Here is a 26540-nt window from a genome sequence, read left to right as displayed (position 1 = left end):
TTTTTTTTTTTTTTTTTTTTTTTTAGCAGTCACGAAGTAATTACTTATTAAATAAATACCTACTCAAGTATGCCATTTCGGACGCAGCCACAGTCTTAACATAGTGGCTATGTTAATGCAACTGGCTCATGGTCTTAAAATTTAATTGGCTTAAATTTGATTTGATGCAAAAGTGCATTAGTAAAAGAGATTCGGTGAGTCCTTCTTGCAGGTTGCATCAATATAACAAGCAACAGTTTTTATAAATCAGTCTTTGAATTATGCGTTCAGTTGATTTGTTCAGAATGATTCAGGAACGAAATGTGACTCTTTATGAGTAATTTATTGAAACGTTCACTCAACTGATTAGTTCATAAACAGAAATAACATTGCTTTTGATGTGAGATGCTTGGTGGTTCTTTCTGTTGTGGCTTCCTTTCAAACTATTTTCATTGGTGGAGCCATAATGGACAAAGTAACTGGCAATATTGCTTCTAACATATAAGTTACTATTATAAGTAACTTAATATTAACACTCACAAACATGGTGTTTGCCTAAATATGTTAGTATGGCTCTGGTTATCTGTGGCTGCTTAATTGCCGCTCTTTTTCTGCAGTGTTCAATCATTACACTAAAGGCTGAAATACACTATGTCTTTTTCTGCAGTGTTCAATCATTACACTAAAGTTTGAAATACACTATGCAACTTTTGTACAGATTTTTGCCCAATTTTCAGTCCAAACGCACCAGTTGCCAAAATTTACAGTCAGTGTGCAGATTTTGGTTCGACAGCTTTGGTTTGGGTTGACAGAAAATTGTGTAGTGTATAAAAGGCACAGACTCGGATTGTTTAGCCTCAAACTATTTAATCCGGTCAAATTACATTTGTTATGCATCTCTTACATGTTTCTGTTTGAGTTTGTTGTGTTTGAAAGTTGTTTATTGTACAATGTCCAGTTTTCCTCTGTAACCATATACAAAGTCGGAAAGTGTATGATGCCTAGTGTTTTAAAATCTGTTCAGATTACAAAGGTGTGTAGAGTTTTCCAACCTGGATAGCTTCAACACACAAAAATGAAGCCTAAAAATAGCATTCCACATTTTGTATAAATAAACATGAGGAAGTCTCTTTCAAAGAGCTTCCTCTGACAGCCTTAAGATGCAACTGAAACTGTGTGCAACTGCAGGCAGTAATTCGCTCTGAGCACATCATCCATGCACAGACTTTGTAGTCATGGCGTAAGTCATTCTTTTTATTTCTTATCGGCTTTTTCACGTGACAGCTTCCCTGCATCACACGTGCTCACATCCTCCCACGCTGTGTGGTTAAAATAACTAGACCTCACCGGTTCTTCAGTGCACGAAGATGCTCTACAAAAGAGGTTAAAGGCAAATGAGGTATGGAGGACATTTGTTTTAACCATTTGAAGTCCCTTGCACTTTTAGATTGTCACGACTGCAGGCCATGATGTTAATTCTCTATTGTAGCTTGGACAATGAGTAACGCCTCGCTTATATTGGTCCAATGAATGAAAGCATGAAAGAAAGGATCATCTGTGATTGGCTCTGGATGAACAGATAACATTGTACATTGTTTGTCACGTAGTAACTGCATGAGAACACGTAGTGCTCTTGATTGTCATGGCTTAAGCTTTAAGTTGTTTTTCTTTCAGTCTACAAAATAGGTGCTATCTCTGTACTACATAATATTGCTCGAGCTTGTATCTGACTTGACCAAAATTACGCAGCTACCTCAAACCAACATCACTTCTTCATTTGCACCATCATGAGTTAGAACAGCAGGTCTCTGCAAAACACAAAAGAGGATGCAGTTTCTGAAATATGAAATGGTGAGAATTTTTCATAATACATAAGATCAATAATGGTCTATATATCTGCAAATATATTATTTGTTGAATTTGGTAAATAGCTTGAATCAGCTTTTGTTTTCTGACATAATCATATACAATACCTGTTTTGGCGGTTTTATGATGCAAATACAGTAATGCATGTGAAATTTATTCTCTCATTGTATCACACCACAGAAAGCGTAAATGTTGATACGCTTGATTCTGATTGGTCAGTCTATTGTTAAATATAGTTAGTATATTTAAAATAACTGCTAAAGTGAATAACAGAGTTCGGCTTGGCAAGCAGTTTCATACTTCTGCTAGTTTCTTGTTTTTCATATCTGATTTCTTCTGTTTAACAAAGTAATTTCAGTTCAAATCAACATTTCATGTACTTTTAACAAAGCACCCATGCAGTAAGTGAAATTTTATTTCCTGACTCAGGGTCCATTAACGAGAAACACACAATGCAAACCAAAACAATTACACATAAAAAAAAAACAGTTATACCAATACTTCCTCATAGAGGACTGGTATCGCATTTCAGTAAGCCTAGGATTTGACAACAATATTATGTGAATCATCCAAAAGTGAGATAATATACAGCTGGTAATTATCACAAAACAAACCACAACAATGTATCCATGTTACAAAATGTATCACTATCTTCTCCACTGACTTATCTTGCTGTTCTCTTCTCAATAGATATTATCAAAGTGTAACGCTTTGACCACATGTGCGGGGATGCTGCTCTCTTTGTTTCCTGGTAATGATTATGCAATTCTGTTCAAATTTTAAGCACAGATTATAATCATTTGTTGGAAAATCACTGAATTAAATCTTCATACTATAATGCAACAATGACAATAAAGTGACTTCAAATGCAACTGAATATTTATCGGCTGTCCTGTCTTTTTCAGTGTTTATAGCTGGACATGCATTATTTAATGGCACCTCAGTTCAGACTGTTCATCGAGGAATGTCAGTCAATATCAGCTGTAACTACAAACCAGCAACTGACAGTGATGACATAGTGGAACTGATAACTAATGGTGCATTGTGCTGCTCAGCAATGAACAGTAACAAATCATGGATATATCGGCCATGTAGAAATCACTTTAGATTTATTTGGATTCCAGAAACTGTGCAAATGGCATTTGAGATATCAAATCTGCAGATAAATGATTCTGGCACTTACAAATGTGTTGTGACAAGATCTATACCCCCTCCTTCTGTGCTTTTGAGAGAAGAAAGAACATTTGTTCAAGTGATTGGTAAGATTATTATGAAACAGAAATCACAATGACAAGTTATTTGAGTGCATATATGGTATAACAGTGTGTCATGTACAGTATTTGCTCTTGATAAATAAGCATTTTATTATAACTGTCTTGTATTTCATATAGCACGCCCCGTTGTGTCTGTGTCACATATAAGTGCATTTGGTGGATTTCACATGATCCTGTGCAGCTCTGAGGGGTTTTACCCTTCTGCTCTAGAGCAGCTGTGGATGAGAAATGGAGAATTTCAGAACGCCTCTCTCACACACAGCATTAACAAAACCAACCCAGATGGATCATTCACCCTCCATTCATACCTGAATATATCTGACTGTGTAAACTACTCGTGTTGGGTAAACCACTCATCCCTGAGCCAACCAACAATACTCCACATGTCTCCTGATTGTTACGGGAACAGAGGTATTACGTGTTTTTAATTAAAGTACATAATAGCATTAAATACCATAGTGTGTCTCATTGGATGGTTCTGTTAAACAATCAATTTTGTTATGTAATCTGCTCAATAACCTTCTTCTATAGATACAAATGTATGGATAGCTCTGGTGACCTCTTCGCTGCTGATTCTCACCATACTGATTATCACGGCTGTGTGTGAGCATTCCAGTGAGTTTAACATTTGATCTCCAACACACAGTGTCTTTTTTTTTCTTATCAATTTAAATCTCAGTAACCAATGGCAGAATAATGTTGTTAATGAAATCTAAAACAAATGCTATAATAATCAGAAATATTCTGATCAAGTCATTATTCTCATGTTCATCCAGGAAGAGCACATCACAGGTCTCATGAAAGAGTGAATGTCACACCTGAGCCTGATCTCCAATCTCACCTGCAGTATGACATATATTCATTGTTGGGTGACCATCATCCAGTTCCATGCAGCCCTGTCAGAGTTCGCTCATCTCCACAGTGAACACCAAATGTTTTACATTGATAGATTTTACATTGATAGATATCCAGATCCATTTCTATCTTACTCAATAACCTGATACCAAATTTGTGTATGTAATATATCATTTCTATATGATTATTTAACCTTCCATTAACATCTTGTTGACTGTATATACAGTATGTTGACAGAGTATATGACACAAAATATAAGACCTGTGTTCATTGCCAGCTTCAGCACGTAAAAACCAATTAAATGGCTTGCAGGTTATAGTTTTCTTTCCTGTGTTGGCTTATTACCTATTTAAAAAATGTAGTCCTTGAAAGTTTTCTCATGACCTACATCAAGCATGTAGACACGGTGTGGTTAAAATAACCTGACCATTTCATCGCTTTCTCAGTTCTGCTGTAGGCTTCAGTCAGAGCATGAAGATGTTGTTCTAAAAAAATGAGTCTTGTTGGAGACAAATACAAGCAAATAAGGTCTACGGGACATTTGGTTTCACCATTTGAATTCCTATGCACTTTTTAGACATTGTCACACAGCTGCGAGTCATAATGTTTATTTTTCAGCTTGGAATAAAACTGAACCCTGCTTGCTTTCAGAGCAATGCAACACTGTTATACTAGACTTGTCTAATCAATGAAGGCCTAAAAGAAGAGAGCTGACTGGCTCCTCACTGGATGAATACCGATCAACAAAACAAAACAGTTTTTAAGTATTTTAGTAAGTACCCTAAAAGTGATAGATTAAAAACAAACCAAAACAAAAACTTTCATTAGTTCCTCTTTAACCTACAAACCCAGTACTATTTCAGTCTGCCTTAGTTGGATTGGTTGAGCTTGTTGATTTGACCAAAATTAGCTACACCACCACAGCAGACCAACATCACTTTTTCATTGCACCATCACGAGAACATCCAGTCTCTGCATAGGCTAACACAAAAGAGGATGCAATTTCTAAAACCTGATATGGTGAGAATGGGAATTTTATTATACATAAAACAAGATCAGTATTAATAGGCTATGTATACATGGAAAAATAGTATAATACTCCAGATGTTATGTTATAATGTTTTGTGTTGCTGGTGAATTTGGTAAATAACTTTGGGAGCCATAGTCACAGTCATCGGTCAAATCTGTCTTGCAAGATATTATCAAAGTTTGTTGAAAAACTGCTGATTTCACGGCTCTCTGGTATGTCTGATTCTGAATCGTCGATCGTCTATTCTATGGTCAAATGTTTTGAAAATAGACGCTTTTCACAAACCGTGATAACGCGTATCCTATACGAAAAAATGTATATCGTACGTTTTAAATAATGTACATTTACGACACTAGCTACACTTTCTGTTAGCCTATATTACACTGAAGTTAAATTACAAAAAGGTTAACGCTGCTACGATGAGGTTTCTAATATCTAGTGCTGCTGAACTGATCTTTTTCTCTTCTGGCTGTTTTTGTTCGTATAAAATCGTCAGTCGTATAAAAACGGAATAGTGGATCATGTCATGTAATACAAATATTTCTCTTTTTGTTTTCTCCAGATGTCATCAAAGTGTAACTCTGTGACCACATGTGTGTGGATGCTTCACTCTTTCTTTTTTGGTAATGATTCTATTTAATCTGTCAAATTAATTTCAAATATTGAACCCCAGGTTAAAATTCAATTTTATTTCATTAAAATGTTTATTTATTACAGAATAGTTTATTTCGTAAATAATATTTAAAATTAAATAGTGAACTGGTTGGTAACAACTGAATACTACTTTTAACACATGGTATGATGCAACAATTCAGTTAAATAAAGTTTATTGTTATTATTATTACGGTATTATAACTCTCCTGTCTTTTTCAGTGTTTATAGCTGGACATGCATTATTTAACGGCACCTCAGTTCAGACTGTTCATCGAGGAATGTCAGTCAATATCAGCTGTAACTACAAACCAGCAACTGACAGTGATGACATAGTGGAACTGATAACTAATGGTGCATTGTGCTGCTCAGCAATGAACAGTAACAAATCATGGATATATCGGCCATGTAGAAATCACTTTAGATTTATTTGGATTCCAGAAACTGTGCAAATGGCATTTGAGATATCAAATCTGCAGATAAATGATTCTGGCACTTACAAATGTGTTGTGACAAGATCTATACCCCCTCCTCCTGTGCTTTTGAGAGAAGAAAGAACATTTGTTCAAGTGATTGGTAAGATTTTTATGACTAAAAACAGAAATCACAAAATGACATTTGAGTGTATAATGTATATTGTATAACAGTGTATCATGCATAGTATATGCTCTTGATAAATAAGCATTTTATTATAACTGTCTTGTATTTCATATAGCACGCCCCGTTGTGTCTGTGTCACATATAAGTGCATTGGGTGGATTTCACATGATCCTGTGCAGCTCTGAGGGGTTTTACCCTTCTGCTCTAGAGCAGCTGTGGATGAGAAATGGAGAATTTCAGAACGCCTCTCTCACACACAGCATTAACAAAACCAACCCAGATGGATCATTCACCCTCCATTCATACCTGAATATATCTGACTGTGTAAACTACTCGTGTTGGGTAAACCACTCATCCCTGAGCCAACCAACAATACTCCACATGTCTCCTGATTGTTACGGGAACAGAGACGGGTTTAATGGTATTACACATCATATAAATACATTACACATAATATAAATACAATACAGAATGACCCTTCATTATCTCTCACTTACAGGTTATAATATTCAGATAGCTTTGTTCATCTCTTCGCTGCTAACTTCAGTCCTCATGATCATCACAGCAATGTGTGAGTAGGCCTATGCCATTGAATTTAAAATACGATGCTATCTCCAACACAATGCCGTCCTCATGTTTTTATGAATTTGTCATTGATCAGAGCTACTCATTAATTTTTTGCATCGATAATCTGTTCTCAAGGTTGTCCGTACAGAGCTTGTCAGCAGCATGTGAGCGTCAGTGTCACACCTGACTCTGAACTGAAGACTGTGGTTCTGTATTCAATACTGAGTGATCATCATCCAGTTTCATACAGCAACTGTCACCTCCCCAAAACTGATTATTCCATCTTATTATTCCAGTGAGACATGTAGACCTGTAACTCAAAAAATAAAGTGTCTAAGTTTCAAACCCTGATTGGTGTTTTTTTTCTTTAACTGGCCTTTTTGTCTGATTTTGTGTGAAGTGGAGAAGGTTTTAGCAAGTTCTCTGTGAAATGTAGAATGCCTAAAAACCTTCACTTTCTTCAGTCCAGCTTCCAAGAAATGTAGCTAATGCGTTTGGACACAGAGCCATTTAAATAATAATCTACACATTTGTATTAAAAAAATGTATTTAAATATATTTGTTATTCATCAACAAACTTTCCTCTTGACACGTGTAATCATGAATCATGCTATGTTTTGCTAATTCAGAACATACTGTCAGGTGTTTTCAGTTTTAGTGTGTCCCATGCAATCCAGGTTGTGATATTATTTCATCGTTGTGATAGTGTATGAAGTGCTACCCACGTTTTTAACACATTTATTAGAGTGGGAGTAGCTACATCATGATAGGTATTTCCTGTTGACAAGATGTGCCAGCTCGGTTCAGCACATCTAGGCTATTATGACTGTAGTGCATGCCCTGATAAAAATTTCCTGCTGACAAGATTGAAATAATTAAAGGTAGAATTAGTCATTCTGACTGGATAGGTCAAATTTTCACAACACAGACACCCTATCATAAGTTCACCAGCTTATCAGTTGTGATCCTGGACCACAAAACCAGTCATAAGTAGCACAGGTATATTTGTAGCAATAGCCAGCTGCATTGTATGGGTCAAAATGATCGATTTTTCTTTTAAGCCAAAAATCAGGATATTAATTTAATTTAATATCCTAAATTAGGATATTAAGTAAAGATCATGTTCCATTAAGATATTTTGTAAATTTCCTACCGTAAAAATATCAAAACCAATTTTTTTTTATTAGTAATATGCATTGCTAAGAACTACAATTGAAAAACTTAATATTTAGAATTTTTCTAGTTGTGATCCTGGACCACAAAACCAGTCATAAGTAGCACAGGTATATTTGTAGCAATAGCCAGCTGCATTGTATGGGTCAAAATGATCGATTTTTCTTTTAAGCCAAAAATCAGGATATTAATTTAATTTAATATCCTAAATTAGGATATTAAGTAAAGATCATGTTCCATTAAGATATTTTGTAAATTTCCTACCATAAAAATATCAAAACCAATTTTTTTTATTAGTAATATGCATTGCTAAGAACTACAATTGAAAAACTTAATATTTAGAATTTTTCATTTTTTTTGCACACTCAGATTGCAGATTTTCAAAATAGTTGTATCTTGGCCAAATATTGTCCTGTCCTAACAAACCATGCATCAATGGAAATTGACTGGTTTTCATCAAGCAGGCTTCTGGGTAATAGCTTTGCCTGCAAAACACCCCTTTTCAAGCTAGAGGGCGCTATTGTCCCATTTATAAAAATGCCACAGTCCATTGCACCCCAGCCCTTACTTTATCATTATTTTTCCAAAGAAAAAAAATTCTCCCTAAATGACCACGGCCCATTACCCTTTACTTCACGTTTACTGAATTCTATGGAAGCCCGTTTCCGCCACTGAATAAAAGAATATAAGTCTGTAAGTCATAATAATGAGAAACTTTCTCGAAATAATGACTTATTTTCTCATAATAATGACTTATTTTCTCATAATAATGAGAAACTTTCTCGTAATAATGACTTAGCCTAATACAAAAAAAAAATAAAATAAAAAGAGACTTACTTGACGCATGCGCAACGCAAGAGTGACAGCACGCTAGCGCCATCTGTTGGTCAAAGCCATGCAGGAACACCGCTAACATTGCATGTGATGCATGAAAGGGACAGCTAATAAAACTAATACATCATCGAAATACACATCTATAAATTAAGTTTATATGTGTAATGGCTTTCATTTCTTCATAAAATGCCTGGATTTCTTAACTGAAATATCGGTCTGGAATGCTTGAATCCATAACTATCTGGCAGAGTAACTAGTACACAAAAGACTACATACAGATCATTGATCTGAAATCGTTATTTAATGACAGACTATAGCATTATACACTTTAGATTACAGAACAAAGCAATGTTAGCGGTGTTCCTGCATGGCTTTGACCAACAGATGGCGCTAGCGTGCTGTCACTCTTGCGTTGCGCATGCGTCAAGTAAGTATTTTTTTTGGATTAGGCTAAATCATTATTACGAGAAACTAAGTCATTATTACGAGAAAGTTTCTCATTATTATGAGAAAATAAGTCAGTATTATGAGAAAGTTTCTCATTATTACGAGAAAATAAGTCATTATTACGAGAAAGTTTCTCATTATTATGAGAAAATAAGTCATTATTACGAGAAAGTTTCTCATTATAACGAGATACTAAGTCATAATTTTGAGAAAGTTTCTCATTATTATGACTTACAGAATTATATTTTTTATTCAGTAGCGGAAACATAGAATTCGGAGCGGTATGCTTATTTTGATTAATTGTTGCTTTATTTTGGTCAAATTTACGGAGTAAAACACGTCCGTCCTTTGTTTATTTATATGCGTGCTCTTCTACACATAGACGCAATAAATTATTTTTATTTTACTTTTTTCAGTTTCCTTTTTATGCATGTGTTATGTATATTACGAGAAAGTTTCTCATTATTATGAGAAAATAAGTCATTATTACGAGAAAGTTTCTCATTATTATGAGAAAATAAGTCATTATTACGAGAAAGTTTCTCATTATTATGAGAAAATAAGTCATTATTACGAGAAAGTTTCTCATTATAACGAGATACTAAGTCATAATTTTGAGAAAGTTTCTCATTATTATGACTTACAGAATTATATTTTTTATTCAGTGGCGGAAACATAGAATTCGGAGCGGTATGCTTATTTTGATTAATTGTTGCTTTATTTTGGTCAAATTTACGGAGTAAAACACGTCCGTCCTTTGTTTATTTATATGCGTGCTCTTCTACACATAGACGCAATAAATTCTTTTTATTTTACTTTTTTCAGTTTCCTTTTTATGCATGTGTTATGTATATGCTTCTACCAACTACAATGAATCTTTCGCTTCACGATTCAAAAGAATCGACTCGTGAATCATTTCCTTTGAGCATGCGCACAAGACAAAGTCACGTCACCCTTATTCGCGTGGAGCAGATCTGGAAGTGTGTTGTGCGCGCGGCAGCAGGAGTTGTCCACATGTGGATGAAAGGAAAACACGGTCAGTATGTCCGTTTGTAGTGATGTAGCGAGCTCGCGTATAACTGATATGTTTATTAGCTCCAAATATTAAATTAAGAATTGTTTGAAACTAATGGTTGTAAAGGAAACTGTCAGAAAAGCCAACAGAAAACGAATCGAGGCCACCTTAACTTCGGCTAGGCAGTTAGCTAATTTCGTTTTGTGATAATTATGTTTATATTTTTTAAAGCGAAATACCTGGAAATTTAAGTATTGAGTATAGTTTTAATATGTGACATTTAAACAAGGCCGTCTTGTTACTTATTTAAGTTTAGTTGGGCACCTGAATTTTTCCTGTGTGACTAACGTTACGTTAACTGACCAAATAAGCTTTTGCGCAAATAAAGAGCAATCATCAATACTTTACAAAATCTGACTGAACTGTTTTTTTCTGTCGTCTTTTATCCGCAAGTGCTCTAACGTAGATAATATTTTGGTAGGTTAAACTACAACGCAGAATTTTAAATTTTTAGGTAATTATTAAACGTAATTTACTTTAGAAAATTAAAAACCGTTAAGGTCCATAGACTACTAACGTTACTGCTCGTTTCTGTTATGGTCTTGTGTTTCAAACGGTCGTGATGTATTTAGCGCGCCATCCTGCTGTTCTGTCCCGCCGTCTGACCGCCCAGCTTTGTGTTGATCACTTGATGTAGTGCACACTAGATGAACTATCTATAGAGAGAAGATCTTAGGAGCTTATGTTTCTGTTGTTTTCGAATTTGATGGGTTGATGGTTTAGAATGAAACCTGTTCTGAACTTTAAAAAAAGAAGTATGAAGCAGGATCTTCTATATTTATTAATATGTTATTTTTTTTAGTAGTAGCAGTAGAAATAAAACATTTATGTGTTGATTATTCTTTTTTATTATTTAATGCCTTATTTAAGAAATTAATAAACAACTTGCAATTATGCTAAAATGTTTGGGGTCGGTACAATTTTTTACGGTTTTAAATTAGACTTCTGCTCATCAAGGCTGCATTTATTTGATCAAAAGTACAGTGGAAATAGTAATATTACAATTTAAAATAACTATTCTATTATAATCAATTTAAAATGTACCCCTGTGAAGGCACTTTCAGCAGTCTTCAGTGTCACATGATCCTTCACAAATCGTTCTAATATGCTGATTTAATGTTCAAACATTTCTTGGTATTATCAGTGTTATTTTGCTTAATGTTTTTGGAAGGTGTGGACAAATTTTCAGGATTCTTTGAACAACATTTATTTGAAATAGAAATCTTTTGCAACATAATTGTCTTTATTTGTATTTATTTTATTTTGATCAATGTAATGCATCCTTTAAAAAACATTTGTGCACCTAATTTATATAATTATTTAATTTACACAATTGTATTGTTTATGACCAGATTATTTAAATTGAAAATCTTGTTTTGTTTATGAATTTATATTCATAGGAAGGAATTAATATCACAGGGTGTCATTGGGGTATTTGTACTCATGAAAGTCACTGTATTCACAGAAGTTGGACCTGAATTTCAGCTGAACAGCTAACGATGAAGAAAGAAATAGCAGCGGTGGTATTTTTCCTGAAGCGGTTGATAAAGAAGAACGAGAAGTTGGATGCGGAAAAGGTGGACCTGTTTGTGGTGCGTTTAACGGTAGCATTGCAGGAGAAGTACAAGGGTCACTGGTATCCAGACAACCCCAGCAAGGGCCAAGCATTCAGGTACAGCACTCTGATAAGCAGTACTGTTCATTGACATCCTAATGACAAAGATCTCAAGTTCCTTAGATTCACAGATAGTCAGAACAGATGTGTCATGTTAAAATGAGCTATAAAGGTATCCTGTGCAGGTGCATCAGAGTGAACCGCTTTCATAAAGAGGATGCTGAATTGCTCAGAGCTTGTGCTGAGAGTGGAGTGCAGTACAAGGACCTCGGTCTGCCTAAGGAGCTCACGCTGTGGGTCGACCCTGGAGAGGTGTGCTGTAGGTGAGTTGATGAAATAAAGCAGATTTATTTAGAAGTGCTCTGCTGGTTTGTTTTTGACATCTTTCCTTCTGAATTGGCTACAGGTATGGCGAGAGGAATCATGGTTTCACTGTAGCCACCTTCTCAAGTGATGATGATGATGATAAAGAGGATGTGACAAAGAAAGTGACGAGCGCTGTGGAGAGGGTCACGTCAGATTACCACTCCGGATCCTCCTCGGATGAGGACACCAACTGTAGAGAGGCCCTGTACACCCCACCTCGCTACAACCACACTCCATATCAGGTACAAAATGTCTTAAATATGTTTGTATTGCCTAAATTGCCACAGTTACACTACTGTTCAAAAGTTGTTACTATTTTTGTTTTTGAAAGTCTCTTCTACTCACCAAGTGACATTAATTTGATCAAAAATACAGTAACATTGTAAAATATTATAATTTAAAATAACAGTCCCTGCTTATTAAAAATTTATTTCTTAAAATAATTCTTACTGAGCTCATACTTTGAACAATAGTGTAGGTCTGTTGACTAAAACACAATATTAACAATATTTATAAGGACTCCTTATAATGTTACTAGGCAACTGTTTTATTCAGAAGTGTCTGATTAGATGTTTTTAAAGAGGCTTCAGCTGGGAAAATTTAGATTTGATTTATTTCTATCAAATATTTAACAGAAAAATCTTCTGTCTGTTTTTAAAGTTGTAAGAAATGTATAATTAATGGCCCCTACCACACAGTAATTCTGGGAAATTACCTTTACATTACCAGCATGACAGCATGTAAATATACAAATGTGCTGTTCACACAAGCAACAACGTTCCTTCTTTTTTCCGTAAGATACCATTCACACATCAGTACCCACACTCATTCACAATCTCTGATGTCAGTCACCGGAAATTACCTGTAAAAGATGCGCCGTCTTCACCCACCTGAATAAGGAAATGTGCTTTAGTTTCACTATCTGTCCGATCTGATAAAAATGTTTAAACTTCTAAGTAACAGGCATAAGGATGATTATACAGAAAGTGTTTTTGCACTAGACACATTATAGATACTAACCGTACCACAGTTACTTTATTGCACAGCTGCGGTGCTGGTTAATGGGGGGAAAAAAGGCAGGTCTTGAGTGCGAGACATGGAGCAATGGTTGGACGTTTGTCTAGTGCATGTTTAGATAGGAAAAATAATTAAAAGCAGCAGTGCTGCTGAATTACTGATTTACTGGTATTGTTGAAGAGGTCCTGTACGCACATGGTCTCTTAACGGTAATTTACCAAAAAAAGACTGTGTAAAAGGGGCTTTTTTTTCTTGAAGAAAAGGTGCAACACTTGCTAAATCTTTATTGTTCAAAAACAAGTAACATTTTGGCCATCCTCAAAGCCTTTGTTCAGACATGTTAGTTACAAATCTAACTTGTTCTTAATCAAAGTTTAAGTGAGTGTTGCACCTTTGCTTTGGTTTTTGGTTGCATCTCCTCTTCAGCTGGTTGAGCACACTTTCTTTAACTTTTATGTGAATATACGTTTTTATGCAATGAGTATAACAGATATGGCATGAAAAATAATATTTTGAGTGTACATTTATTGAAAGTGGAGCTATGAATTGTAGACTATTTTTAAAGGGTATTTTAGCTAAGTTACTTTTATCAGTAAAATATATTGCCTTTTTAAACATAGTTTCTAACTATTTCTGCTCTCATTTTTTTTTTATTAATACAGCTTGTATATGCCAGTGCCCCAGTATGGCATTCTGTACCAAGGAAGAAGTTCGGCCCAGGGAAAGGGCATTACCTTCAGCGGCCACACTACATGATCAGCCCCCCTTGCAGACCCAGCCATTCCTTTAAACCGCACAGCTGGGTCCAGCAGGGGTACCGCAGCAAGCACGGCTACTGGGGCAGCACTTCAAACCTAGTACATCAGCTTCAGTGACCACTGTTACTACAGCATGAAAGTTTGTTGGTGTCAATGTGAGGGGTTTTCCATTGGGAAAAGTGTTTTTTGAAATTACCACTAAGATGACTGACCAAATTGTTTTTTTAAATTATTTTTGTAGTTCTGCTGTCACTGTTTTTTGAATTTGTGACTGGTCAATTAAAAAAAAAATTTGTAACAGTAACTGTTTGCACTTTAGAGTATTTGTAATAGAACATGTAAACGGTAAACTTCGTACATATTGGATTAGTAATATTTCAAGTATTTAAATGTTTATGGTAATGGCAATGTGCTGTATTTATGTTATATGGGATCATTTGATAACACTTTACATCATGTTTTTGTCATAGTTTCAGTGACCAAATGTTTTATTTATTCACAGTAAAGTATTATGTATTGCATAGACCACTTAAATTATGGATAACATTAAAAAACATTTTCAAGAATATGAAATCTTTTATTATTTGAGGTTACTGCTGTATTTGTAGTTTTGTTAGAAAAACACTAGGTGGCAGTACGACATAATATTTCACTCCTTTTCTTTATAACTGCGCACTTTAATTTAGGGCACAGCCAACAAGCTCTTAGTGTGCCATACTTTGACTTGTTTTCTCAATAGTATAGAACTGCAGTGCTCTTTTTATAGTACAGTTTTATTTAGCTCATTCTCAAGCAGCTATTTTGTGGTATGTGGAAGTTTTACATGGACACAGAAGTAGTACAGATGTGTTTCTTTACGAGTCAGTTCAACAAGTTCACTATGCTTGCCACACCTCCCTCTCAGCAGCGCAAACTGTTCACAAACTGACCAAGTTTAAGAGGAAATGACTACAATTCATGGCTATCAACCCCACCATTACAGACTCCAGAGGAATTTCCTAACAAATTCACTTCGCTTTTTTACACACCCATGTCTGTTATACATTACCATAGTGTGCATCCAATATGCGCCACGTGCTTGGATAACAGGTTGCTGTTAGTGCACTGTTCAACAGTATTTGTGTTTCATTACAATTATATTACATATTGCACACCACTTTCAAGGTTTTTTTCTTGTGCACATTTCTGGAGTTACAAAATGAATTAATTAGTACTTGTGCTGGTTACGGTTGCACAATTCTAATCAAATCTAGGCAACTTCATGGTAGATTCATAACAATTATGGGTGATCATATGTAGCTATGTAATAGGCAGAATTTTATATACATTATAAATGTAAATTAATTTATTCAACTGATGTATTTGACCTAAATGGACAGCATGCTGTTATATGATTAACCTTGCAAAAAACAGATGCACATATTACAAATAATAAAATCTTGACAGTCAAGTAAATAAAACCGACATATACTCCACATCATTTTCCCAAAGTAGTGCTACCCGATTCGGGCATGATTCACACATGAATCATTCTTTTGAGTCGGCTCTTTTCTATGAACTAGTCAAATGAATCAGCAAATCGGTCAGAAATGAATCACGAATCAGTTCGAATGAGTCGGACAGCTCTCTCAGGCACTGAATCGTTCGGAGCGCGTTTTCAGTGAGTAAAACATGGGATACTTCGAACACAAACAACAAAAACAGCGATTTAATTACATTAAATTGAAACCAAGCCTGCAAATACATCCTATCGTTTGCTAACGACGAAGATCTGTTTTAAGCTCAACACCTGCATTTGCTGCTAGCAAACGACTCTGTTCTGCACTTCGTATCAATAGACAATCAAAAAAGCGCTGAAAGTACTGACGAAGGCCTAGAAACGCCCCTGCTTGTAATATACAAATAAAACATGAGAAATAAAAATCGGAACTGACGTCAATTCACGAGGACGAATGATGTGGCAAAAAGCACAGGGCGATTCGTAAAGAACTAGTACCGTCAGCCTTTTCGCACAAACGTATCTTATTAACTTCTCCCATATCCAAATATACTCGTAACACATTCGCGATATATTTATGTGTATTTTGCATCTAAGTAGTAAAATGCGGTTGTCAAACAAACTAAAATCCCTCTTCCTCACAGGACACGTATCCCTCCGCCTCCATTGAGGTCTACGTCTCTTTCCGGTGCGTTTCTCCACCGGACGGGTTCCGCCGCCATTGCAGGTTTCTAGAGTTCCTCTCAGCGGCGGTTGACATTCTGGAGTTGAAGCGCCTCATTTACATTCAGCGGGCGACTAGAGTAACCTAACACATTCCCAGTTCGTCTGCCCCCCCCCCCAAAAAACACAAGACGACCTCCATTCATTCCCGGCTCTGGAGTTGTTTAGATTAGGCAGAAATAATAGCAAGAATTAGAGAGGAAAGCGAAGAGGAACCACCATCATCATGGCTCAAATCCTGCCCATCAGATTCCAGGAGCACCTGCAGGTAAGGACTTTAAAACCTCTTCAAATGAGGGGCTCGTTAATTTTATTATGAGTGTACAGTGAAAACGTCAGTGTGTTTTTAAATAAGCAATTGTAGTAACCCATCCCCCGGTGAAGATGACCTTCCATCAGCAGCAGTACGTTAGTAGTAGCAGGGGAGTTAGCTTAGCTACTGTCGGTGTTAATCAGCTGAATAATAAATACTCTGGTTGTGTCACAAATAAAGCCCAGTGAGTTGCCTTCCCAGACAGCATTTTTGAGCGTAATTCTTCAATCATTTAGAGGGTTGGTTAAGCTATGTAAATATGTATGGATGTAAATGCAGTGTATTGAAACTATAATGTAGCTTGAAAAAGATTTATGGCTGGAAAATTAAATTGATTGTTTCTAGAATATATTGAGATTTGCATTCACATGGCTTATAAAAACTATTCAGTTGTCTTTGCCTCTAGTTGTGTCCTTATATAAAAAAAAAACACTTGCAGAGGAAATCGTAAATAAATAGACTCTTAATTTCTTGAAATGAATCACAGTTTAAGACAGAAAGGATTCAGTCTTGTTTTATTCCCTATTCCCTGTCCTATTATATTAAGACAGATTTGTGATTGAGGTGTGGAGATTACCTGCTTCAGGTAGCAGGTGTAAAATGCCCCACCTATAGACATGTGTATGGTCCCATGATGCCTCTGCATTTTTTTATTATTATTATTTGCACTGAATTCATACTTTGTTTGCTGTCACTTCTTTGTCTATATCAGTTGAGGCTCTCATTCATCTTAAAGGCCTTTAGGACTTGGTGTAACTCATTTTATTCAACTGTTGTACATGTAATGCATTTTCTGTTCAAAGTAATCATAGATGTTTTGGGTGTTTTTTGTGTGTGTGTATTGTTGCTTCTGTGTCCTTGACACAGGTCATATTATGACAAACAGTCTTAGTGTTGGATCAGTTTTCTATTGTTGAGCATCATATTTACACGGTGCCAGGTCTGTGTTTGTCATTTGTAATAGGTTTGCGTAGTAAGTGACCACTTGTCCACATCACAGCTAATTTTGGTCAACCCCCCTCTGATTTAAACGCAATTAGATATCAAAACCCCCTTGATTTAAACACAATTGTCAATACAATGTTGCAAACTTTACTATGTTATTCGCTCATTATTTCAATACAATTATAGTATCAAATGGTACCAAACAGGACTTTGATTTCAGGCTGTTTGATTGAAAATTTTCTTGCAAGTTATATTAAGTAAGCCAATCCGTGTTGGTGTTATTGTTACATAAAACTATTAAATAGTTTCTGCTGATTGATATAAAGCTGAAATAAAAAAAATCAACTGAAAACTTAATATCTTTAAGAACAAAAATCAGAAATACTGCCTGTTTTAAAATGACTAAGACTGTAACTGAAATAAAATAAAGTATAGCCGAATAGAAATATTAAAAACCACAGCACATTAAAAATAGCTAAGATTTTTAATTAAATAAGCTAATTCAAAATATTAATAAATACTATAATAATCTATAAATAGTCTAAATACTAAAATAACATTGCAGCCTAATTAGATTAGAGTTTTTTTCTAGACTGAGAAAGTGTGCAGACTGTCTATGTATGGACATCTTGGTGTATGTCTTTTTGAACTAAACGTTCAGGGTTACAATATATTATTGTGTGTGGAAATGAAATATGTGTGTTTTTAGTTCAGGCATTTCAAATGTACTTGTATATCCTGTCCAAGTTTGTCAGATTTTGGGAAACTGATTCTAGAGTAGTGCAAAAGAGCTTAATGGACCAAAATGAGCCTGAAGCCCTCTGGTGGTATTTTAACTTAATGAAATGCAAATGTAGCTCAGCACTTTTCTAGTGAAGTGACAGCTAATGGTCAGGGTACAATAGGAGTCAGTGGCATAATGCTGTAAATGGCACAAGGAAGACAGTATCATTAAGACAAGACTTGCTCATGTTGTCTGATTCACATTGTAGTGCTGCTTTACTTTGGTTTGCTGAAACCTCTATGGCAAAATGAATAGTATAACGATAGGTATGTTCATAAAACTGGTGTCTAACCACCATTACTGACTCCTGTTTCCATATACATCATTTATAGTTTATTGCATTATACCTTACTAGATGATTTTAGGTATACAGGTGCAGCAGGCCTTAAGCAATGCAAGCTGTAAAAACCAAGTAATGGCTGTTTTAATCTAATGCAGTGTATCATGATTCGATGCTGGCTACACATTAGTTATTCATATTAGTGCAGCAAGTTAGTTGTTTCTAATAACCTGTAGTGCATTGATTTCAATGCAAAACACTTAGGAAAATTACTCTTTGGTTTTAAGAGTAACATAAGCATGATACAGGGGCAAGTCAGATGATCTGCAGATGGCTTTCGTGTGTTTTATGTGATGCTGTTTAATATGTTACCTTGAAGCCCTGCGAATGCATTTGATCTTTGAACTCTACCCTGCTGATCACACATGACTCTCGTGTGATCTCGTGTGAATGGAGATCCATTATCCATTTTGAACTCCTCGGCAATGAACTCTGATTTCCAAGAGGATTCTGTTGGTGTTCATTTCTCCTTTTCCCTTTCCCGCTCTGCTGTCCATGGTGAACCTGCTAGGCTGGTCACATGTCACCTATGGTCATATGGTCACAGCTTTTAACGTGTTGATTTAGCTTTCTACACAATGGGTCCCAGCTTCCTGTTATGGAGGACAGTGGTAGTGCGGTGCAAGCCTCAGCATATTGTGTATCCTTCCCCGAGCCTTCTGCAATCAGGGTTTTGTGCTGAGCAAGGTGCCATTTTTCCTTGGACGGAGAAGGAAAAGGATTAAACGAGTACAGGAGGTTGGAGAAAAGAATGTGCTGACAGCTTTAAAAAGTCATGAATTTAAACGATGGGCTGATTCTGAATTTATCTGCTCAGACTCAGAGAAGCACTTGATGCTTCAAGTATTAAATGTTTCTCGCACTCGTCCAGATTTGTGAAAGCAAAGCTCGCCCATAGAAATGTGCTAAATGCATGAACACTTCAAAAGCAGTGTAGGTCAGCATAACGAAACAACCGCTTGAGTTAACCCAGTAAAGTCAAGTGTCTCTGGCAGTTAAGGGTTAATGTGCAATGCCACACTGGGGATAGTCAGTGAAAGTGCCAGCAGGGGGGCAAGTTTAATATGCTTTGATGGTAGCATGTGAGTGTTTGTGAGGCAGTATGCTAAGAATGCTGCCAATAAATTTCTACATGCACATGATCCTGCCTCTTAAAAAGTATGTTAGGTATGTTTTTTTTTTAATCAAAAATAGTCAGAACTGTAATATTTTGACACATTATTACAATTTAAATCTGAAACAGTTTTTTAATATTTTAAAATATGTTTTATTCCTGTTGTGGCAGAACTGAATTTTCACTTGTCTTCAGAGTCACATAATCCTTCAGAAATCATTCTAATATGCTGATTTGCTGCTCAAGAAGCATTTCTTATTATCAGTGTTAAAAATGGTTGTGCTACTTAATATCTCTGTGATACATTTTTTTTTCAGGATTGTTTTTTAATGAACAAAAATTCTAAAGATAAGCATTTATTTGAACTAAACTCTTGTACCGTCACGTTTGATCAATTGAATGCATCTTCTGAATGAAAGTAATCATTCAATGCATTAGTTGTAAAAATAACTTACTAGTTAGTGTATAAATGAATGAATTCCATGACTCACTCATACTCTGCATCTGAATCTTTTATTTGAATAAATCTCAATGTGTACATAGAAAAACACTGTTAGGAGGTTTCATGATTCAGCTAACGGCTGTCTTTCCTTTCTTCAAATGTGGTTTATGCCATCTCTTGTATCTGGCTTGTAGTTTGCTAACTTACTGGTGAAGATCTTTATCTAACCACTGTAAAATAAACAGTCTAAAATGGGAAGTCAAGTACACCTGCAGACAGGGGAGAGATTGTCAACGCTTGATCTGCTTGATAATTTCAATTTTTTTGCTACAGTGTCTATTTGTGTGAATTGGACAAGATCCAAGATTAATATTTTAAAGAATAATACTATTATTGATCCGTAGAGTATAAACAGGTCTTGCACAAGTCTAATATATATATATATATATATTTACTTACTAATAGTCTGTAGTCAGTATGTTCATCTTGCCTGAATTATTTCTGGTACAAAAGAACAGCTTTCCTTGTACCAGCTAGAAATGATTGATTCAAATTCTTTGCCAGGATAAAATCAATATCACACCCTCCTTTGCACCGACCAGAGATGTCCACAAAAATCCAGGAAGGACCTGGCTATTTCGAGTAGATGTTTCTCTAGCCACACAGCATGTTCTTATAGGATGGACCGTGAGCTACCTATTGGGAAAGAGGGTTAGTTTCTGGGCATGTCTGAGACGACACTGAAGCAAGCAGCAGTTACATGCTGTGGATGAATCACGCTTGGCCTAAGGCTGATGCTACGGCAGCGAGAGCTCTTTCCCTTACATTTGCTTCAGTGTTTCTTGTTACGTTTGAGAGCTTACAAGGGCAGGGTTTCCCATCAGCCAATCGGAACAGCCTGTTCAGTAGTGATGTCATCATGTGTGATGTCATCTATGAGATGCAGTAATAAAGGTCACAGAAATGTGCGTGAGCAGGTTACTGTTCTCAGTAGCAATGTTTTGTGTTGTTTTTTTGTTTTTAATAAGAATTTTGTTCTTATTTATATTATAGTTTTTTTTCTGATTTCTCATTTTATATTTCTGTGAATGATCTTGTCTGTTTATCTCTTATCTCCTTTTTAAATATATGTATTTGTTTATATACCTAGTTTTAACAAATTTTACTGGGTTCCTGCCATGAAAATAGCTTAATTTAATAACAAATTGTTATTCTGTTTCAATGGAAATGGGGAATCAGTCCTTTTTAATTAATGTTTTTAATCATTATTATTATTATTTCACTATTCTCGGTTAGCATCTAGTGATGATGTGGCTTTCTGTGCCGCATGACAAAGGAATGTGGGTGTGGCTTCGGGTGTGCCGGCGTCCGCTCTCCATTGATAAAAGGTGCTGCTGATTCCGTTGCGCTCTTCCTAGAAAATGTGCTTCCTGTTCTTTGATTAGGCCTGAGAGCTGCAGCATGAGCCAGAGATACCTGTAGCCAGCAATTAAATGCTTTATCTGAGTGTTCACTGTCTAGAATTAGTTCATATTTATTCTCTTAGTTTAGTAATTTAGCAAATTAAAGTACTAAACTATAAAGTCCTTGCCAAACTTCTCAATAGTTAGTCAGTGATGTTTATTATTTAACCTACAACCTCTGTATTAGAAGTACATATGCACAACCAATTGTAATTTGGGTTAATTTACCCAAAAATGAAGACTTGTCATCATTTACTCACTTTCATGTCATCTCAAACTCGTATGACATTCTTTCTTCTGTAGAATACAAAAGCAGAAGTTCTGACGTGGGTTCTTTTTTTGTCCATACAATATCATCATTGGCTCATTGGATGATTGGCAGCCATCATCAAAAATGTAGTCCAAATTATTCATGCACTATATTATATATATACTATATACACACTACACTATATATACGTTTTGGAAGTCATATTTTTGTTTTTGTATAGGCTAACTTTGTATTAAGCAGAATATTATCACAATAATAATGTCATCTGACTAATTTATCTCTTATATTCTTCTTTTTTTAATTACAAGTCAGGTTTAAATCAGCTTGGCTCTTTGAGACAGTTATCAGCCCAAAATGCAATGCAAAATCATTTGTAAAGTGGAGTTTAGACTAAACAAATGGTCTTGGTTGCATAGCTTGGAACACCTTGGCAACTAACTGCTAAACACTGACTGTTGAGAGCTTTGTTAATGTCAGAGAGGACTTTCCTCCCATCCAGCATCATTCAGTGCTGTAAGTGATGTTACATAAGACCAAGACTTCTCATTCATGTGTGTCCAGCTGTCAGCTCTGATCTCTGCAATTTAGCATGTGTGACAGCTGGTGCATAGTGCATTAGAAATTAGTGATTGGTGATATGTAAGTGTCATGAACTCGACTGCCGCCTCTGTTTGAGCTTACTGGCATTCAAGATCTGTCTGGCGGCTGATAAAACCAAGGCTGGGTTTTGGCTACAAGCTACAACTTCAGCCTTTTAGCCATCTGACTTGGTCTTAGAAGAGTCGATACAGAAGCAGATGTCAGTTTAGTTGAAAATGCCTGAAGTCATGATGTCTCCTACACTAAATCCTCCTCCTTTGCTCCTCTCTGAACCCATTTCAAATGTAAGTCTCTTTTCAGATTTGATGTCGCTGCATTTTCTTGTCTACATGTGGTGCTTAGTCATATGGTGTGAATAATAGAATTAGACTAATTTACTGTACAAGAAAAGATCAGCATTTATTAGCGTGCAGTAGGGATGCAGCGATTAACCGGTTTCGCGATTAACCGCACTTTAAAATGTCACGGTTAATTAAGCGTAAAGGTTCCGCTAAACCAAGTGTTTCTGTTACACGGAATGGAACTGTTGCAGTTTGCGCAAAACGAAAACAAAGTTACACTAGCGGTGCACCATCTTAAAATGACGTGCTTATCAGAGGCACAGAGGCTACTGCATTAGATTAACTGTGACAGATGAACCAAACAGCGAAGCTTTATTTCCACCAGAGAAATGCCCGTCGATAGTGTGGGACCATTTTGGGTACATCAAGAATGAACAGGGTGTCATTTAAATATTGCCGTAAAAAACTGCTGCTAAAGAGCGAATACATAAGGGATAATGCACGGCTAGCTTGAATGATTTTAATGCACGACGTGAAGGCAAGAACCACCTGACGCAAAGCTACAGCTCGTTAGCTCAGCATTCTGCCCGCTTCAGATCAGAAAGAGATGAAATAGTGCGGTAAGATCACATTTATTTGAATTAATTCATTATAACATTTAGCTACTTGAATTAATTATTTGAGAGAGAGAGCGAGAGAGAGAGAGGTGACAGTTGCCTGTGTGAATTAGCCTACCTGCGTCTGTGCATCTCTCCAGTAGTCTATTTAATCTATTTTATTAATAAAAGTCACGGGGCAGCATTCTCAAGAAGTTTGTGTCCTCCTGAATGTTTGTACACGTGCGCAGCGCGATCTCCGATCTCACAAACCAAAATAATAGACATGATTTTCTCAGGCCACATGTAAAATCATATGAATTATTATAAAGATTATTAAAATGAATACGTATGGATGACAGTTGATTACAATAATATTTCAGTTTATTTCCATGATTAGTAACAGTTTCCCCTGTGGGACAAATAAAGTATATTAGTCGTATATTAATAATAGGCTACTTCATTAACTTTGTTATTTACTATCCCTGTTGTAGTATTATTCATAAGTAAAAACCAACAAGATTTTTTTTTTCACCATGTTTCCAAAGTCTCTACCCCAGGTCCAAAAGAAATGTAAAGAATGTACAAACTGAAAACATTAAATACTTTTGTGATCCATTTCTATTTGTTATTTTCAAAAGAGAAATACTGTCATGGATGTTTACAGAGCAGAGGTCACCTTTTTTTAATTCCAATGGGAGAGACGGACTTTTGTTTGTCTTAATTATTATTTTGTGCTGTATTGTTGGTTACTGTGTTATTTCTGTTCAAAAGCAATAAATAACACTTTAATATCTCAAAAGTGTTCTTGTGATTTTATACATTAGTAATGTTGGGAAATGAATAAATGCATAATAATTGTCATAATCGTAAAAAAAAAAAAAAAAAACTGTGATTATTCCTCAGACAATAATCGTACCAACAAAATCTATAATTGTTGCATCTCTAGCGTCCAGATCACAGTGTTTTCCTGTGTGGAAGTGCAGATCTTATTCTCAGGGTCAGTCTTTCTGACCGAGCCTTCGGTGACTCAGACTTCTTAGGCAGCTGGTGTGGTGCTGCTGAGTTGGATTTCCACTGCCTTTTATTTTTGTCTGTAATTGACTGATACCCGAGTCTCGTCATGGTTTGGTTTAATTCTAATAGTTAAGAAGAACTGAGAAGTGTCTCTTTAATAGACTGAAACCAGCTTTGAAACACACTTCATTAGCTGATTTGAGTTCGGTGTCGATGTTGTTGAGTTAACCTCTTAAGACCCGGCAAAACATTTTAGGGAAAAATTTGTATTTTTTTATGCCATTACATTGTTTAGAACAGTGTTTCCCAACCTTTTTTTAGTCGCGGCACCCTTTGGAAATGTATGTGTGTGTGTGTGTGTGTGTGTGTCAGATATTTTTAATATTATTAATTTTTTTTGTCCATGGAGGCAATCAGTAGGCTAAATTCTAATGAGGAGACCAATTTATATGACAGATTTTAATGTAGGCTTTTATTCATATGTAAACATTGTTTAATTACCATTATAACTTAAACTATATCACAAATATTTGCTCACTCAGTGTTTTTTTTTATTTTACAGTTGGGTAATTTTGTTGCAGTAGCACGAGATCGCTTGATTTCAAACTTTGAATTGAATAAAAAATGACAAGTAAACAGTCAGTAATAAAATAAGAACAAATAAAGAAATTAATAATGATAGCACAAATAAAAAATAATGAAATAAATTGCTTTTTAGTTTTTCAGGTCTAACAGTAGGGCTATTAAGAGATTCAAATTTTTTTTCTACCAATTATCCAAATAATGTTTAGTCCTAGAAAGCTATATTATTATCAGAACACGCGAGCATAACATGCGGTTAGCAGAACAATGAATGAGAGGGCAGCGTTACCAGAGATGCCCATATACCACACCATGTTACAACACAGTAGAGCTATCGCAGACAGAAACAATACTGTACTACAGAGATGTTTCATGTCGGCTCGTTTTTCGAGTGGACTTTACTGTTCCGATGAGCATGAACGGTATACGAGTGGAGCGACTGAGCGGAGCGCACACGCATAGAGCGGGATAATACGCAGAGCGTCACACCACGTGAAAGTGAAACTAATTTTCGGCAGCCAGAATTTCGGTGCATCTCTAATTATTGGCGTCATCAGAAATGGATATTATATAATAAATGCTTTTTTTGAACATTTTTGCAATTTAAAAATATTAAAAAATAATTTTTTTACACTGCACCCCTGCTCTCGACAGACGGCACCCCGGTTGGGAAACACTGGTTTAGAGCATTAAAAAAAATATTTACAAAAAAAATATTTCATTCATAAGTTATGCTACGTCCTTGGTAGAGGACATCGGGACTCAATTTCTTAAAAAAAAAAAAAAAAGACATCAATGAACATGCATAGGAAAACAATAGATTTTTTTTAAAATCACCAATACATTTTTAGTTTTCAGGATTTGTTTTTACCAAACTTTGTATAAAGATCATTCTCAACTGTGTTATAACAGAATGATTTGATATACCATTTTTCTTCATGCCAAATGTGTGTCAAATGGCCACAAACAGGTTTATCTATAAACTAAATCTAATTAGCATATTCATGTATTTTTGGGGCAACATGTAATGAATAAAGAAGTGTAATATTGAGAGTAATAATTGACAAGATTTTCATAATAATATATAATATTTCATAGGAAAATTGAAATATATTTTCTTTCCCTATTAATTTGTTGTGTCTCCCAAAATGCATAATAAACATGCTTTTAGTCCCGGTGTCTTCATATGAGGACATGTATGAAATCAACCTCCTGTTTCGTAACAAAGTTATATTTTTATTTGAAACCCCATAACATTTTCCTAAGATGTTGATTTATGACACACAGTTTAAAAATTTGTCAGATTTAAATGACAATTACAAAATATTATCATATTTCCATAAGAGTGTCACTAAATTAATATCAGACATTTTTGAAGACCAAGGAGAGGGGGTGGTCATGGTGAAACATCCAAACATTTAGTATCTCTGAAAAGCCCTGAATGTGCTCTGTACAGGACATCCA

At 35.5% G+C, this 26540-nt stretch overlaps 4 protein-coding genes and 1 long non-coding RNA gene across 10 annotated transcripts in view; all 5 read left to right on the top strand.

Moving 5' to 3' along the window:
• Positions 1–2540: 2540 nt before the first annotated feature.
• Positions 2541–4278, top strand: LOC107548843 (uncharacterized). Its single transcript, XM_016229666.1, has 5 exons — positions 2541–2596; positions 2751–3104; positions 3237–3530; positions 3651–3734; positions 3896–4278. The coding sequence occupies exons 1-5, from the start codon at positions 2575–2577 to the stop codon at positions 4042–4044; spliced, it is 903 nt and encodes a 300-aa protein (XP_016085152.1). The 5' UTR covers positions 2541–2574; the 3' UTR covers positions 4045–4278.
• A 1239-nt stretch (positions 4279–5517) lies between these two features.
• On the top strand, positions 5518–6648 carry LOC107548828 (uncharacterized; the record flags this gene model as incomplete). The annotated part of the gene is made up of 4 exons (XM_016229650.1): positions 5518–5627; positions 5878–6009; positions 6097–6231; positions 6371–6648. Coding segments are annotated over exons 1-4 (606 nt in total), but the record flags the coding sequence as incomplete, so codon positions are not given.
• A 5-nt stretch (positions 6649–6653) lies between these two features.
• LOC107548844 (uncharacterized) lies at positions 6654–7083 on the top strand. Its single transcript, XR_001604504.1, has 3 exons — positions 6654–6676; positions 6755–6826; positions 6958–7083. It is a non-coding gene; the product is annotated as an uncharacterized lncRNA (long non-coding RNA).
• Positions 7084–10213: 3130 nt separating this feature from the next.
• On the top strand, positions 10214–14328 carry btg3 (B-cell translocation gene 3). Of its 3 annotated transcripts, none has more exons than XM_016229727.1 (5): positions 10214–10385; positions 11817–12023; positions 12152–12289; positions 12373–12574; positions 14012–14328. In XM_016229727.1, the coding sequence occupies exons 2-5, from the start codon at positions 11851–11853 to the stop codon at positions 14222–14224; spliced, it is 726 nt and encodes a 241-aa protein (XP_016085213.1). In that variant the 5' UTR covers positions 10214–10385; positions 11817–11850; the 3' UTR covers positions 14225–14328. The 3 variants fall into 3 exon arrangements, with proteins under 3 accessions (XP_016085213.1, XP_016085215.1, XP_016085212.1); XM_016229729.1 differs by having other exon boundaries at positions 10214–10538; XM_016229726.1 differs by having other exon boundaries at positions 10216–10312.
• Positions 14329–16276: 1948 nt separating this feature from the next.
• LOC107548879 (clathrin heavy chain 1-like) overlaps positions 16277–26540 on the top strand; it is a 58778-nt gene continuing 48514 nt past the window's right edge. For 2 of the 4 annotated variants that reach the window (XM_016229722.1, XM_016229721.1), the window contains exon 1: positions 16277–16596. In XM_016229722.1, the coding sequence (XP_016085208.1) occupies positions 16555–16596 (42 nt within the window). In that variant the 5' untranslated portion in view covers positions 16277–16554. The remainder of the gene's footprint in view (positions 16597–26540) is intronic. The other 2 variants (XM_016229724.1, XM_016229723.1) reach the window with 1 other exon arrangement.

The sequence above is a fragment of the Sinocyclocheilus grahami genome, unplaced genomic scaffold (assembly GCF_001515645.1).
Source record: "Sinocyclocheilus grahami isolate Dianchi unplaced genomic scaffold, SAMN03320097.WGS_v1.1 scaffold356.1, whole genome shotgun sequence".
Classification (NCBI taxonomy): domain Eukaryota; kingdom Metazoa; phylum Chordata; class Actinopteri; order Cypriniformes; family Cyprinidae; genus Sinocyclocheilus; species Sinocyclocheilus grahami.
This window is presented reverse-complemented; position numbering and strand designations above follow the sequence as displayed.